We start from the raw sequence: 13,478 nt of genomic DNA, 5'->3' as shown, positions 1-13,478 counted from the left end.
TTATGATATCGCCACATGATGGAGTATACATGCAACCATAGAGAAAATGAGGAGGATTTCTGCATAATGACAGATTGTGATCATCAGGATACATGAGGTGAAAAACGCTAGGTGCATATCAGCATATACACCTAGCTATGTTTCATCAATAGTGATGTGCACATGTAATGCACAACTGGTAGATATTATGTTTATCTTGATGTAATACACCATAAAGTACATACCATCACCTGTGGAGTATTCTTGCCAAAAATGTTTAATCTGAGTCTCATCATGTCTTTAAGTCTAATGACCAGTTTACACGAAATATGGGAACAAAGGCATGTGTTGAAGAGACACGGGGAAGCAACCAGACCAATGCGGGAGGTGGGACGCAACACCACCACCGGTCTGTTGTCTTTAACAAGGAAATGTCTTGGGAAAAGATAAAGAGGTTGTGATGAGGACTATTCCAGTTTAAAAGAGAACTTAGACGTTAGAACTTGAATCGATTCTGGTTTTAGACTAACCAACTCCAAAAGACATTTGGAGGGAGTTAAATATGGACTAAATATTAGATAGTTTTAGGGAATTAGGGTTAATTTTATCAGATGTGATCATGGTATGATTAGTTAGAGAGATGTCCTATTTTCAGAGATGCCCCCAGAGGTATTTAGGGTAGAAATGCTATGTTGTCTGTAATTAAAATACTTCAGAAAAAAATGGTTGAAACAAATTGGGCAGAATGTTAAAAATCATAAAATCTAGTGATGAGTATATGGTGGGGGGTGTCATTTTATTATTCCTATCTTTATATATGTTTGAAACTTTTCATTTAATAAAAAGCTAAAAAATAAAACTGAAACAAACAAACAACAATTGATGTGCCTTCCCTGGTACTTCCTTTCTCCCTCTCGATGCCTGGGAGCAGGAATGCACTGAAGCAGCTGCCCTGACTCCATAAGTAGGAGCCACAGGTTGAAGTCAGCAGAGTCGTGCCAGCCTTGGGCCATCCGTCTACCAGCACTGGACCCTGCCTACGCAGGGAGAAATAATTATCATAATTATGCTGTTGGAAAAAATTTAATTTTAAGTGTTGTAAATTTGCAGGTTGTGTCAAGAAACAAAACACACACTCTGAACCTCTGAAGTCTCACTCTCCCCTCCCACACCTTCGAGACTAAATCTTAGACCTTTTGGGACATGCAGAAGTAGGAGTCTGTGGAACAATTCACTGCAATATTGGGGACATTGTTAATTCCTAATAAAAGTTGCCAAAAAGTTTCTTTGATTTGTCTCACTAGTGATCAGATGACCTGCCTCCATGTAGGTGGCTTATAAAATGGAAATGAAGCTGCCCTGAGGACTCAGAGTCAGTGATAAAACTTTACATAAATATCTTTTCCAAATAGTACGTTTCACCAACCCTGAAGAAGGGGAAGTTATCATGAACAGAAGTATCTGGATGTAAGAAAGCTATTTTTAAAAACCATGACTAGGACACATGTGTCAAATATCTTCTTGGCAGGATCCTGATAGCATTAATTTCTGGGCATAGTTTGTAGTTGATGGCAAAAATGATAGTTAAATATTTAATTTGTTTGGGAATTTTTCCCAAGGACATTATTACAGGATCACTTATTGGCGCTATAAAAATTTTATAATTCAAGGAGTGTTTGATGTGTCGAAGACATGTAGTAATGTTAATGCCTCCCAACCCTCTAACAACTCCTCATCTTTAATGTTGAGTTTGCTTCATGAGTCCTTGTGAGGAGTAATATTCTTGGCAATGATTGTTCATTAATACAAACAGGTTGTAGGAAGAGTATGCTTCCCATCAAAAACTAAGCTGTAATCAGAGACTAAGGCAGTGATTAAAACTTAAGCAGTACCCTGATACTGGACGGAATCGTAAAGTGGATGTATTACATTCAGCATTCTCCCCCTCACTTTTAGAGCCATCCATCTCCCTCACATATCCATTTCACCCTTATGCCCTTCCCCAAGTCCCAGCTGCACTCTAGGTACTCAGAGCTTCCTGACCCATTTCAAACACCCCTCGGTGTGTCAGGTACCAACATAGCATAATTTGAATCCTTTCTGAATCTCTGCCGTTTCACCCATACCTCCCACAATCCAAACTGTGATTGCTGTAGAATTTCATCAGAAGACTTATGGGCACACGTAATTTGTCTGCACAAAGTCAGGGTTCTTAAGTCTCAGTGATAAAGTTCTGTGGGCATAAGATGAGTCAGGGTCCATCACATGATGCTATTTGTTCAGTCTTACTTGGATCTACTCACTAAACAACTCATCTTCAACAGAACTGAGGGTGCAGAGGGGAGCTGGTTAGAGAGAAAAGTCAAATCAGAAATGAGGAAGGGGTAGAGGAGCGCATATTTAGATTGAAAAATAAAGATTTTTCTTTTTGCATTGATTTTGCATTTAGTTACAACATTTATTTTCAAATAACATTAAAGAAAAACACAAAATTTCTCTATTTTCTAAAGGGGAACCTGAGAAATATTGCGTTGTCCCTGATCAAAAGTAATATTAACAATGTCTAGACTATTTGCATGTGTTTCTCTTTAGTTAAACAATAAATTTACTCATTTACAACTACCTCTGATTGTCTTTCCCCCATTTTACAGTGATTAAAAATTATAATTAATAATTACATCTGTTTTACTTAGCTGTCTTTGACATTATTTGAAAGTGAATACAAAATTTCTGGGAGAAATAAGAACAGAAACATGGGCTGATGTAGGAATGCACACAATCTCCAGATTTTCATGATTCCTTCTTTCATGGTGAGATTTCAGGCATGGAATTGGTCTTGGGCAATATAAATTTTGGCAACATATGCTTGTAGTTCTCTTAATATATCAAACTGTCTCACATTTATGGTGCCAAATATATTCTCGACTCACTTATATCAGTAGTTGCTAAAAATTAAGTCCCACTCCTTGGGATGATATTAGCAGGTCCATGACAAGAAGTGTAACACGAGTTTTTCATGATGTTAATTTTATGTATTTTGACTGTCCTTAATAATGGTATCCTCCTCCTTATTTTTAATGTTGAAATAAATCCCTCCTTTACGAAACAATGGTGACAGATGGTAATTGTTTTAATGTGTGCTTAGTGTTCCTAATTTAACAAAATAGTTTCTTGTTTCTTTACTCATTTTTTTCCACTAGAGGAGGACAGATTTTACTCCTATTGGAAATCCAAAAGTCTGTGACCAATGTTCTATATATTCTCTGCTTCAAATGTTGTTTTCTGGGAGGTGACTGAATCAGACTAAAACCAGGAGACAAAAGGACAGAATTACAAAGACGTTTTTCCAGTTGTAAGCTGGTGTTTCCAGTTGCAAACTATTCAATAATAGCACTTTTTTTTTTGACTGAAAAGATGTTTCTGAATTCAAAAGGCCAGAGCTTCTGAGCAAATTTAGAAAGCATTTTCTTCATCTACCCAAAAGGCTTTTAAGAGCCTGTCTTACTTCTGGGCTGTTCACTGTGACTTCAAAGTAATAATTTTCGGAGTAATAAATCAGTCTGTCTTCTGAGTGATCAGTTTTTTTCTTTATTAGGAAATCTGAGGTTAGCTAGAACCCAGCTATAGAATGTAAGACAGAAAAAGGAGGAAAAGCCTGACAATGTGAGGAAATACTTAACCATTTCAATATGTGTCCTTAACCATTTATACACACTTCTTAACAGCAGAAAGCTGGGAGGATGGTGTCTGCAAGAAAAAATGTGTCACTAAATGCCCGTCAGTTTATTATCATCAGTAAAATTTCATCATTGTACAAAATTTTATCGTTATTCTTTGCATTTACTTGTTTCCTCTCCAATTCCTTCTCGCCCGTTTAGAATTCTTAGTTTGAAGTCCCGATATTCTTTAAAGGATCTAACTGAAAAAACTTTTTCTCATTTTTAAGGACGGAGAATAGTCAGCATTTTATACTTTTTAAAAAAAAAAGTTGTAGATATGGACTTAAGCTTCCACATCAATACATAGTTTTGGAAAATTTTGTAAAAAACACTGCTTAGGCACTCTAAAGATAGAATTCCAATATAAATGTCAATACCTACCTATTATAAGTTTTCAAAAATAGTTTTTGTAAAACAGCAAGTCAATTTTGTGAACAGAGTTCAAATATTCCTTGATCTGTCCCATTCATAAATATCTTTTTTTCTGTTCTTTCCCTCCTCCTCCTCCTTCTCTCTCTCTCCCCCTCCGTTTTTGGGTGTTTTTTTTTCTTTAATTCTTCCCCTCGCCTCTCCAGCCTCTAGTTTAGTTCCCTTTAATTGGTTTCCGATTCTGTGAAGGTACGCCTCCCACCCAGTTTCAGCAGTCTGGTTCCCCTTGACCCCATGCCATTTCTTCCACGATCCCTGGCTGTCTCTGCATGAGACTGTCCTGTGCTCCACCAGTGGGTCGGGTCGCGACACACTTGCCGAGGTGGCGGGACGCGCACAGAGGGAGGGGCCCGAGCTGCTTCAGAGCGGCGGTGGGAGCTGAGGTTGGCCTAAAGCCTGGAGGCGGGAGGTGGGCGGAGGGCGCCTCTGGGGTGGCTCGGAGGAGAGAGCAGCCCCAAAGACACTCGGGGGAGGAGCTGCTTCCAGCGGGCGCAGCAGTCACCCGGGAGCAGTTCGCGGGGACCCGGTGTGTCCGAGGGGAGCTCCTAGGAGTTTGGCTGGGGCTCGGAGTGGCGGCGGCGTTGAGGGGCCCGGATCTCACGGGTCCTGGGGACACATCAGGCTGAGGCGTGGCGCCGAGCCCCAGCGCGGTTTCTGGCAGGTCACGACGGGGAGCTTCTGCATCTCTTAGCTTTCGCTGCCCCAGCTTCTCTCGGCTCCATTCAGCCCCCAAATTGCAGCCGCCGGAAGGACGACTCCGAGAAGGAGAGCGTATACCCCTGGGCCTACTTCTCCTGACGCTGGTGGGGTTTGCTCAGGGCCACAGAGGCGCCGAGGACTGACCCATCTCGCCAGGAGAGGGCTGGAAAGTGCGAGAGAACCCGACAGGGCGCGAGCCTCCGTCGGGGCCCCGAGGCGAGGGCGCTGCGCTGGGCTGTAGATTCCGGGACCCTGGCGGTGCCTGCGTTCCTCTCGCGCGCTCTCTGCTCATCCGCCAGGTGTGCCAAGCCTTATCTCCACCACCCAGCCCCTGGGGCAGCCTCCTCTGTGCGACCTTCCGCTTCTGTTTCTTAAGATCCCCCGCCCCGCTCCTCCCCCGGAAAGGCTGGCACACTACAGGTGCCAACCATTGAGGGCTGAGGACCAGCGGTCTCCACAGAGAGCTGCGCCGAGAAGAAAAGGAGACTGATACGGCTGGGACCCGAGCTGCCTTCTGGTCCCAGGGCCCCCATGCTTCTGCCATGGTTAACAGGACTAGGGGCTGGAGTGGTCTTCCTGCACTTCCTGCAGAAACTTCTCTTCCCTTACTTCTGGCATGACTTTTGGTACTTGCTGAAGGTGGTACGCTATGGAATTTGGCTGGAGATGTGCAGACTGAAAGGGGAGCTTGTCACTGTCCTGGATAAATTTCTGAGTCATGCCAAGAAGCAGCCCCAGAAACCTTTCATCATCTACGAGGGAGACACCTACACCTATGAGGATGTGGATAAAATGAGTAGCAGAGTGGCCCATGTCTTCCTGAACCATTCCACGCTGAAAAGGGGGGACACCGTGGCCCTGCTGATGAGCAATGAGCCAGACTTTGTCCACGTGTGGTTCGGCCTGGCCAAGCTGGGCTGCGTGGTGGCCTTCCTCAACTCCAACGTTCGTTCCAACTCCCTCCTGCATTGCATCCGTAGCTGCGAGCCCAGGGCCCTCGTAGTGGGCGCAGGTAGAGTATGGGGTGTGGTCTGCTGGTGCAGAATGGCGACCCTGCCCTTGCCGCCGCCCTCCTTTTTTGTTAGGACAGTCCACGACTAATACTTTGAGTGTGTGATGGAGTGTCCATGTTAAAGGTACAAAATAATTTTGCAGTTCTATGCCTGGTGGTTTAATAACCCCTCTCCTACTTCAATTACTTATTCTGTGGCAGATTAATAAATACCAAGACTGCTTCAGAAAACTTTCCTGAAATCTCTGCTTCTTACTCTTCGGGGGGGGGGCGGGGAGTTTTTGTGTTTTTGGGGGGGGTGCAGTTTTACTGTTGCTGATACTTCGCTGAGTGCAAGAACAGAGACAGAACTTGGTAAGTCCTACATTTTGTCAGATCTGACAGAATTATTTGATGAGTAGGGAAGTTACCTTGATTCCATTGTGGAATACCTACCTGCCTCTTATAGTAACACTCTGAAGGCTGGCTACGTTTGCAGAACACATATGTTTAATGCACAGGGCATGAATTCCTGTCTTCCTATCTGCTCTTGTTTTGCACTGCCTGCAGCAAGCTAGGATTTGCCTAGCAAAGTTGGGCTCCCACCTGCCAGCCAGTGGGCGGGCTCTTGGCAGACTTTAGGCCTCTTTCTTTCTCTTCCTCCACCTCCATCTGTGCAAAATTTTCTTTCTTTCAGTAACTTCTAGCCTTCTAGCCCTCCCCTTCGAGTTAGGCTTTGGATACACATTTTTGACAGTGAACTACAAAGAGAAGTCTTTGGTTGAGTGCCTACTTACCAAGGAACCTAGGAAGGTGGGTGGCATAACAAAGTGGAATTGAAGTATGTAAAGTGATACTTATTTGGTATAGTCTAAGTGGTTTATGCCTATTCTTCTTGCATGGGGGTAGGAAGGTGGAAAATGAGAAGGACCCATGGCAAAGACATTAGTGAAAATATTTAGGTATTTTAGATTAATAGATACATACTGACACCACATATAGAGTTTTGAGATTCACAGAGCAGTATGGAAAAATAATCTACATTTATACACCTGTGATCTCTAAAGTATAGAACTTTCCAGGTCACCTTGATCATTTAATAATTGCACATCACACAGAAGTGAGTAGGCAATATACAGTAAAAAGGTTGGTTATTCAAGGCTTTCACTTTTGCTTGTTTTCTTCTTCTAGCTCAATTTGTGACCTGATAAAGTACCAAAATATTTACTCTCAAGCATTGATTTTATCTTATTTAAGCTATAGAGTGAAGAAGCCAGAAAGCCTCTCTTGTGTATTTTTTGTTTATTTTTTTTTTTTCATTCAACAGTCATAACCTCCAAAATTGAAATTCAACCTCTCACCTTGGAAAGAGGTTAACTAGTGCCATGAAATTTCTCTGAACTATAGCAGTAAGCAAAATAAATGAGTCACAAAGAATTTTGATAACATGGTGAAACAAGGTTTACCACCTGTGTAGGGGCAAGTGATAACATGAACGTGGCAGGAAAAAACATCACGGTTCATCTCTGGATATACTCTGACCTTTTATTCTACTTCCATATTATTGCTCGGTCTAATGTAGATTGCAGTTTCTAGAGCAAATATAAACCTGAAATTGTGGTAAAAATTGAGAAAGCCATAAATTCTCTTTCAAGGAGCACACTAAGAAGGCCCCAGTAGCCCTGAAAAGATTTCCGTGCCCATGATGTTGAAGGCAACCTGAGAAACATGCCCTAGCTGATCTTCTGAGGGATTCCTCTTAAAGTGCATAGGGCTGGTTACCTCCCCAAACAGAGCATTCAAACTCTGCTGTTGACTGAGTTGTTGCCTCATTATGACCAATTAATTTTGCAGTTTTACTTATGCCAGCTTTTGCTTTGCTTGCCAATAACTAATTGCACTGTTTCCTTGTTTTTAACACCAACAGTCAGTTTTTGTATATAAAAGCCATGTTGGGATGCTGGAGTTTTAGGCCAAAACCGTTTAGTCAATTTGCTCAGTAAGTTGAAGGCAGCTGGAGAAATCAACCTTAAATCTTACTAGCAGTTCTTTTTAGCATACCTCTAAAATACATGAATTACATCTGTTTTTCAAAGATGAGACCATTCTGTTTGAATTAATTACTATATTTGTTTAGTAAGACATGGCTTAGATCATAGCCGCTTTTCTGTATTTGAAGCTCTTACCCTGAAATACTGTATTCTTGGCATCTTGAGTCTTATCAGTGAATAATATATATGTATAGTTTTTAGAACTTTAAACTTCAGAGCTCTTAGCTTCTCGTTGGGTGTTTCTGACAGATATGTACTATTAAATCATTATATCCCCAGGGAGAGTGTATTGAAGTGGCAAGACCGCTCAAGTGGTCTTTAGACAGGAGAAGGCAGACAGATCTGGATTTCGTTTATAGTCTGCCACTTCTTAGCTGTGTGACGAAGATAAGATCAATTACCCTGGGTCTCACTTTACTTAGTTGTAAAATGGTGCTAATACCACCTAAGTCACAGTGTAATTCTGAGGATTAAATGAGGTAGCTTTTGTAAAGCGGCTAGCTGCGTTCTTGGTATGTACTAATTAGATCCTTGGTGAATTGAAATAATTGCTATTATTATTATAGAGACATCTGAAGCATTTAATAAGGGATCTCATGTGGATTTTGCTGCTACAACCTAATTTGGTGTTAGCTATAAGAAAGTCATTTATTTGGAATAGGATCTTGAACGCTTTTATGTTTTAGCAAAATTTTATTTTTCAGAAGTTATATAGAACCAGTTTCAAACAGATTTTACAGGCAAGCCAGATAACATCCATGGCGATAGATGAAATTTCAATTATGGCAGGTGTCTAATAATTCTGTCTCCAGGAACAAGTCAAAGGAAAAGAAATCAACTAAGCCACCAGGCAAATGTTCTTCTAGCTGTTATGGTCATTAACAAAAATATCAACAGTTGCCATTTACTCAAGGCTGACCATGGAAAAGTTACCTCCAATGATTCTGAAAGGCAGGTACTGAGTGATTTTTTGGAAACCGAGGGGGAAAGAAATTCATGTGGGGTGTCTATCGTGTCACAACATAGCAGGTTGCAGAGCAAAGACGCAAAACCTGGTCTCTGATATAAGAATCTATGTACTATATAGTCCAGTTGTTTCTGGGGCTGCCAATCCCCTTTTGATATAACTATGAAAAAAATATGCAGTCCAGTATATAAAAATAGTAAAATAAAAAGTGCCATTATTAAGACATCAGGTTTTTCATACACGAATATCTATAAAAATATTACAATGTTTATAAAACTATTATTCCTTTCTCTCATAGTCTGAAGACTCAAAAATGATGGCAAAGAAGTTTTATATCTGTGTAATTGGTTTAGAAGATGTGTCAAGCAGCATCTCAAATTTCCCTGGAAAATTTCAGCACTTACTGAAAATTAAATCGTCTTAGATTAAATTTATAGCCCTTTCCTCCCAATATTTCAACTCTGATATTTCTAATAGTGCCTGCTGCCCAGATTATCATCTACCTATATATGCTTTTCTCTTAGAACAAACAGAAAAATGTTGAGATGCTTGTACATCATTTTTAAAAGTCTATTTAATTATATCCTTTGACATATTTAGCCATAATAATAATGTTAATCGTAATCATAATCATAATCCCTCCCATTTTTAAAGTACTTTAAATTACAAAGTGTTTTTACACATATTATTTTATATGATCTTCACCACAGCCATGGCCTTTTTTAAAGATGAAGAAAGGGGCTGGCCCTGTGGTGAAGTGGTTAAGTTCGGTGTGCTCTGCTTTGGCGGCTGCGTTCGGGGGTTTGGATCTGGGTGCTGACCTACACCACTCATCAGCCATGTTGTGGCAGATGCCAAACAAAACAGAGGAAGATTGGCACCAATGTTAGCTCAGGGCTAATCTTCCTCAGCAAAAAAAAAAAAAAAAAAAAGGTGAGGACAGCATTGTTTAGAGTTGGCAAGTAATCTCCTCAAGCTTATACATCTGGGAGAGGCAATGTGGGGACTGGACCTGGATTTTCTGATGCTAAATGATAAAAGCCTGTTGGGGACAGCTTTGTCTTTGTCTTCCTTTCTGCTACTGTTCATTCCCTCATCTCCATCTTTTCCCTTCCTTTCCTCTTCACTCCCCCTCCTTTCCATTAAATCCTCCTGCTTCAAGTGTGCTATTGCTATTCATAGCGACCCAATAGAATGGCAAAGCTCTGTTTGCTAATTCGCAAATAGGTATGTTCGTGCCTTTGAGAACAGGCCAAGAACTTGGATGAAACTCTTTGAGCTGAGGAAGTTTGTTTTGTTCACTGCTAAATTCTCAGCACTTATCACAAAGGAGATGCTCAATAAATATTTATTACCTGGATGAATGAGTAAATGAATGAATGACCTAATAAAAAAAGTATGCAGTACATATGGGCATTCAGTAACTTTTTATTTCCTTGCATATTTTTGCTAATAAACTGACCCTCTTCTGTCTGTTTGGTAACTGAATTTGACAGTAGATCTATCAACAGAATTTCTTTGTTGTGTCATTTTATATCCATGTTGCTAAGTATTAGAATCATAACTCCCCAAAAGTCTAAAGTATTCTAGACACACTAAGCATCCACGAGATTTCAATCTACTTGTAGTTTTTGCACTCTCTGCTTTCTCAATATACCACATATTAAATCATTGTAATCGTTATAAGTGGACAACCAAAAAATATATACTGATATTATCCTGAACTCTTTTACTTTAAACTCAATAGTATTTTGTGTCTTAACACGTTTGGAAGGGTTTTGTGTTTCTGTTCACAAGAAGTAAAAATCCTGTGTCGGCTCTGTAAACTGTCGATAATGTGTGCAGCCTTACCCTGTTAGTTTTCATGAACTGTTGCGTTCAGACTGTGCAGGGCAAATGTTCCAGTTAACAATCGAGCCATTGTAATTCCCCAAATGACTTTCAACTCTAAAGCCAGCTGCTTTTTACAGACCAAGAGGAAGAGTTAGAGGAAAAATAAAGACTCTTTAAGTTTTATACAAAGTAATATGTATTCAGAAAGATAAGACATGGCTCATGTGAACTTTTATTAGTTTATCCGTGTACTATGATATTCTCATAAATATCTATTTTCAGGGCATTTCTATAGTTTTACTTGGAGTTAGTAGAATGAATGAATGTTTTGCTTTTTTTATCTTTTTTTTTTTTTTTTTTTTTACCATTTTAGACTTTTAGGTCAAGAATTACATCCATTCCAAAAGAAAGTACCTGATTTCAATATTAATTGGTTTCAGAGTTCACTAGGGGGAAAAGGCAGTGTTCTAAGCCCTGGTGCATGCATGGCTTTTTCTGTACTGACCATGGCCCTGGAGTTCTTACTTAGAGTGTCTGTGGAACATGTGTTTACTGTAAGGGAATGATGCTTGAACACAGGCAGGAGCAAAAATCATCATGTCATGAATTGCTTTAGGACGTTGCTTACTTAAGCATCAATTTTCTTAGAAAGAATAGCCTGCCCATGAATTCTATGGAAAACCTGTTGAGGTGCTCTCAGTAGTGGGATGGTAGTTATAAGCATATGGTGAGATTTATAATTTCACTATGGGAAGCTCAAGTTAACCATTTGTAGTTGAATTTCATGTTAGTTTTATTAATACATAAAAGTTTAAAGTTTAGGGGCTGGCCCCGTGGCTGAGTGGTTAAGTTCGCGCGCTCCGCTGCACGCGGCCCAGTGTTTCGTTAGTTCGAATCCTGGGCGCGGACATGGCACTGCTCATCAGACCACGCTGAGGCAGCGTCCCACATGCCACAACTAGAAGAACCCACAACGAAGAATACACAACTATGTACCGGGGGGCTTTGGGGAGAAAAAGGAAAAAATAAAATCTTTAAAAAAAAAAAAAGTTTAAAGTTTAAATGTTTGCCAAAGTATTGAGTACCTTTGAAAATATTAGCTTGTTTTATGTAGAATAAGATAATTTAAAGAGTTTTTAATGCATTATGAATATCTAATTCACACTAATGGCATATTAGAGGGATATAGTAAATCTTTACTTATTGATTTTTTAGTTTCAGAAATGTGAATAAGAGATATAATAATGATGCAGAAACAAGCAAGTAATTTGTACAAAAAGTGCTAAAGGATCATAAACAGAGATCATAAATTATCTGTTTTTATGCTTGCAACCCCACCTAATGCAGAGCCTTGCATGTAAGAGAAACAGTATTTCTTGGGAGAAACTATTGCTTTGAAAAGAGAGATTGAGCCTTCTCCTGTAATGTAGACTTTGTTAAGATCATCGAGCATTTAGCTGTCTCCTTTTCTTATAGTAGTTACTGTCCTGAGCTGTGTCTACAGTGGATCCCATGGGCAGAGCTCAGTTATGTAACCAGATATCTACCCAGCACCTCGTGTGTGCCAGGCACAGTCAGCTGAAGGATGGAGTAGGACACACATCATTCCTTTGAGGTACTTACGATTCTACAGGTTTCAATGGTAGAACACTTACTAAAGAGTAAATCTTCGTGAAATACAACCAAGATTCCGTGAGGTATTTAAACAAATGCTATTTTGTGTCAGGGCTTCATATTCAGAATTTACTTTCAAAATGACACTAAAACTTTTCATTTTATTAACAAAGATTGACAGGGATAAGTAAACAATGATTTTTATCCCCTACAAGACTTTTCAAATTTTTATTTCAATTTTCACTGTCCTCACCCACATTTCCTACTGCTAATGGAAAAAAAATTTGGTTAGATAAAATTTTATTTGAGAATTCTAAATGTCTTAGTTTGTCAATTTAATTTTAATATATGAAGGAAATTAAATTGTATCTCCTCTGATTCCTAGGACTCTACTCATTTCCCTTTTCTTGTAAAAGTCATCACTCTTTGTAAATACTCAGTGTTTTTTTAGACTCTACAATTCCAACAAACATTTGGGGCCACAGTCAATCATATTGTAACTTTCTTTGCATTTATTTTGCCAGTTTAGACATACATACATATTAAAGTTTGTGCTGTTAATTTATAATTCCAGATGAGAGATTTGAAATTAAGGTAATGAAATGGAGTCAGTTCAGAGACTTGTACTTATACATTCGAAATGCCAGACAGAGTCCTTACAACAAAATCCGGTACTAAAAATTTAAAAGAAAATAGAAAATCTAGATCATTTGCTTGTTCTGCATTTTCATCTGTTTCCGACTTGTCCTTCCCCAGCATTCCTTGTGATTTTTCACTTCTTCTTAACCAAAGCAATCTGTATACAGCAGCATGCTGTGTATGCTCAGTGGAACTAGATATTTCCTCTACGCTTACTTTATTTGGATTTTTTATAAAAATAAAAATTAATTCAAAAAATTTCAAGTCCCAATCTGCCTCCCCAACCCCAACTTATCAACTCCTCATCATTGTTTGTGTTTCCTTAGTTTCCTTGCAGGTTTTATTTGTCAGCTGCCTAGTCCTGTTTGACATATTTCTCTAGCTGCTTCTTTGTGATCAGTCTGGGTTATAGATTTTGAGGAAGTAAATCATGAGTTTTTCTCAAACGTATTGTATTTAGTAGAACTAAACAGTGGCTGACAGATGGCTTTTTGAGGTAACCAGACACTGATTTACATTTCCAGGGAAATGTTTAATGCACTGCCCTGAATTTAGCT

General features: G+C 39.6%; 1 protein-coding gene across 1 annotated transcript in view; it reads left to right on the top strand.

The window, feature by feature from the left end:
* Window positions 1–4,462: 4,462 nt before the first annotated feature.
* SLC27A6 (solute carrier family 27 member 6) overlaps window positions 4,463–13,478 on the top strand; it is a 59,166-nt gene continuing 50,150 nt past the window's right edge. The window contains exon 1 of the mRNA XM_046668410.1: window positions 4,463–5,838. Within this exon, the coding sequence (XP_046524366.1) occupies window positions 5,358–5,838 (481 nt within the window). The 5' untranslated portion in view covers window positions 4,463–5,357. The remainder of the gene's footprint in view (window positions 5,839–13,478) is intronic.

Source organism: Equus quagga, chromosome 7 (assembly GCF_021613505.1).
Source record: "Equus quagga isolate Etosha38 chromosome 7, UCLA_HA_Equagga_1.0, whole genome shotgun sequence".
Taxonomy (NCBI): Eukaryota; Metazoa; Chordata; class Mammalia; order Perissodactyla; family Equidae; genus Equus; species Equus quagga.
The sequence above is the reverse complement of the archived record's forward strand: the minus strand, read 5'-3'. Positions and strand labels throughout refer to the sequence as shown.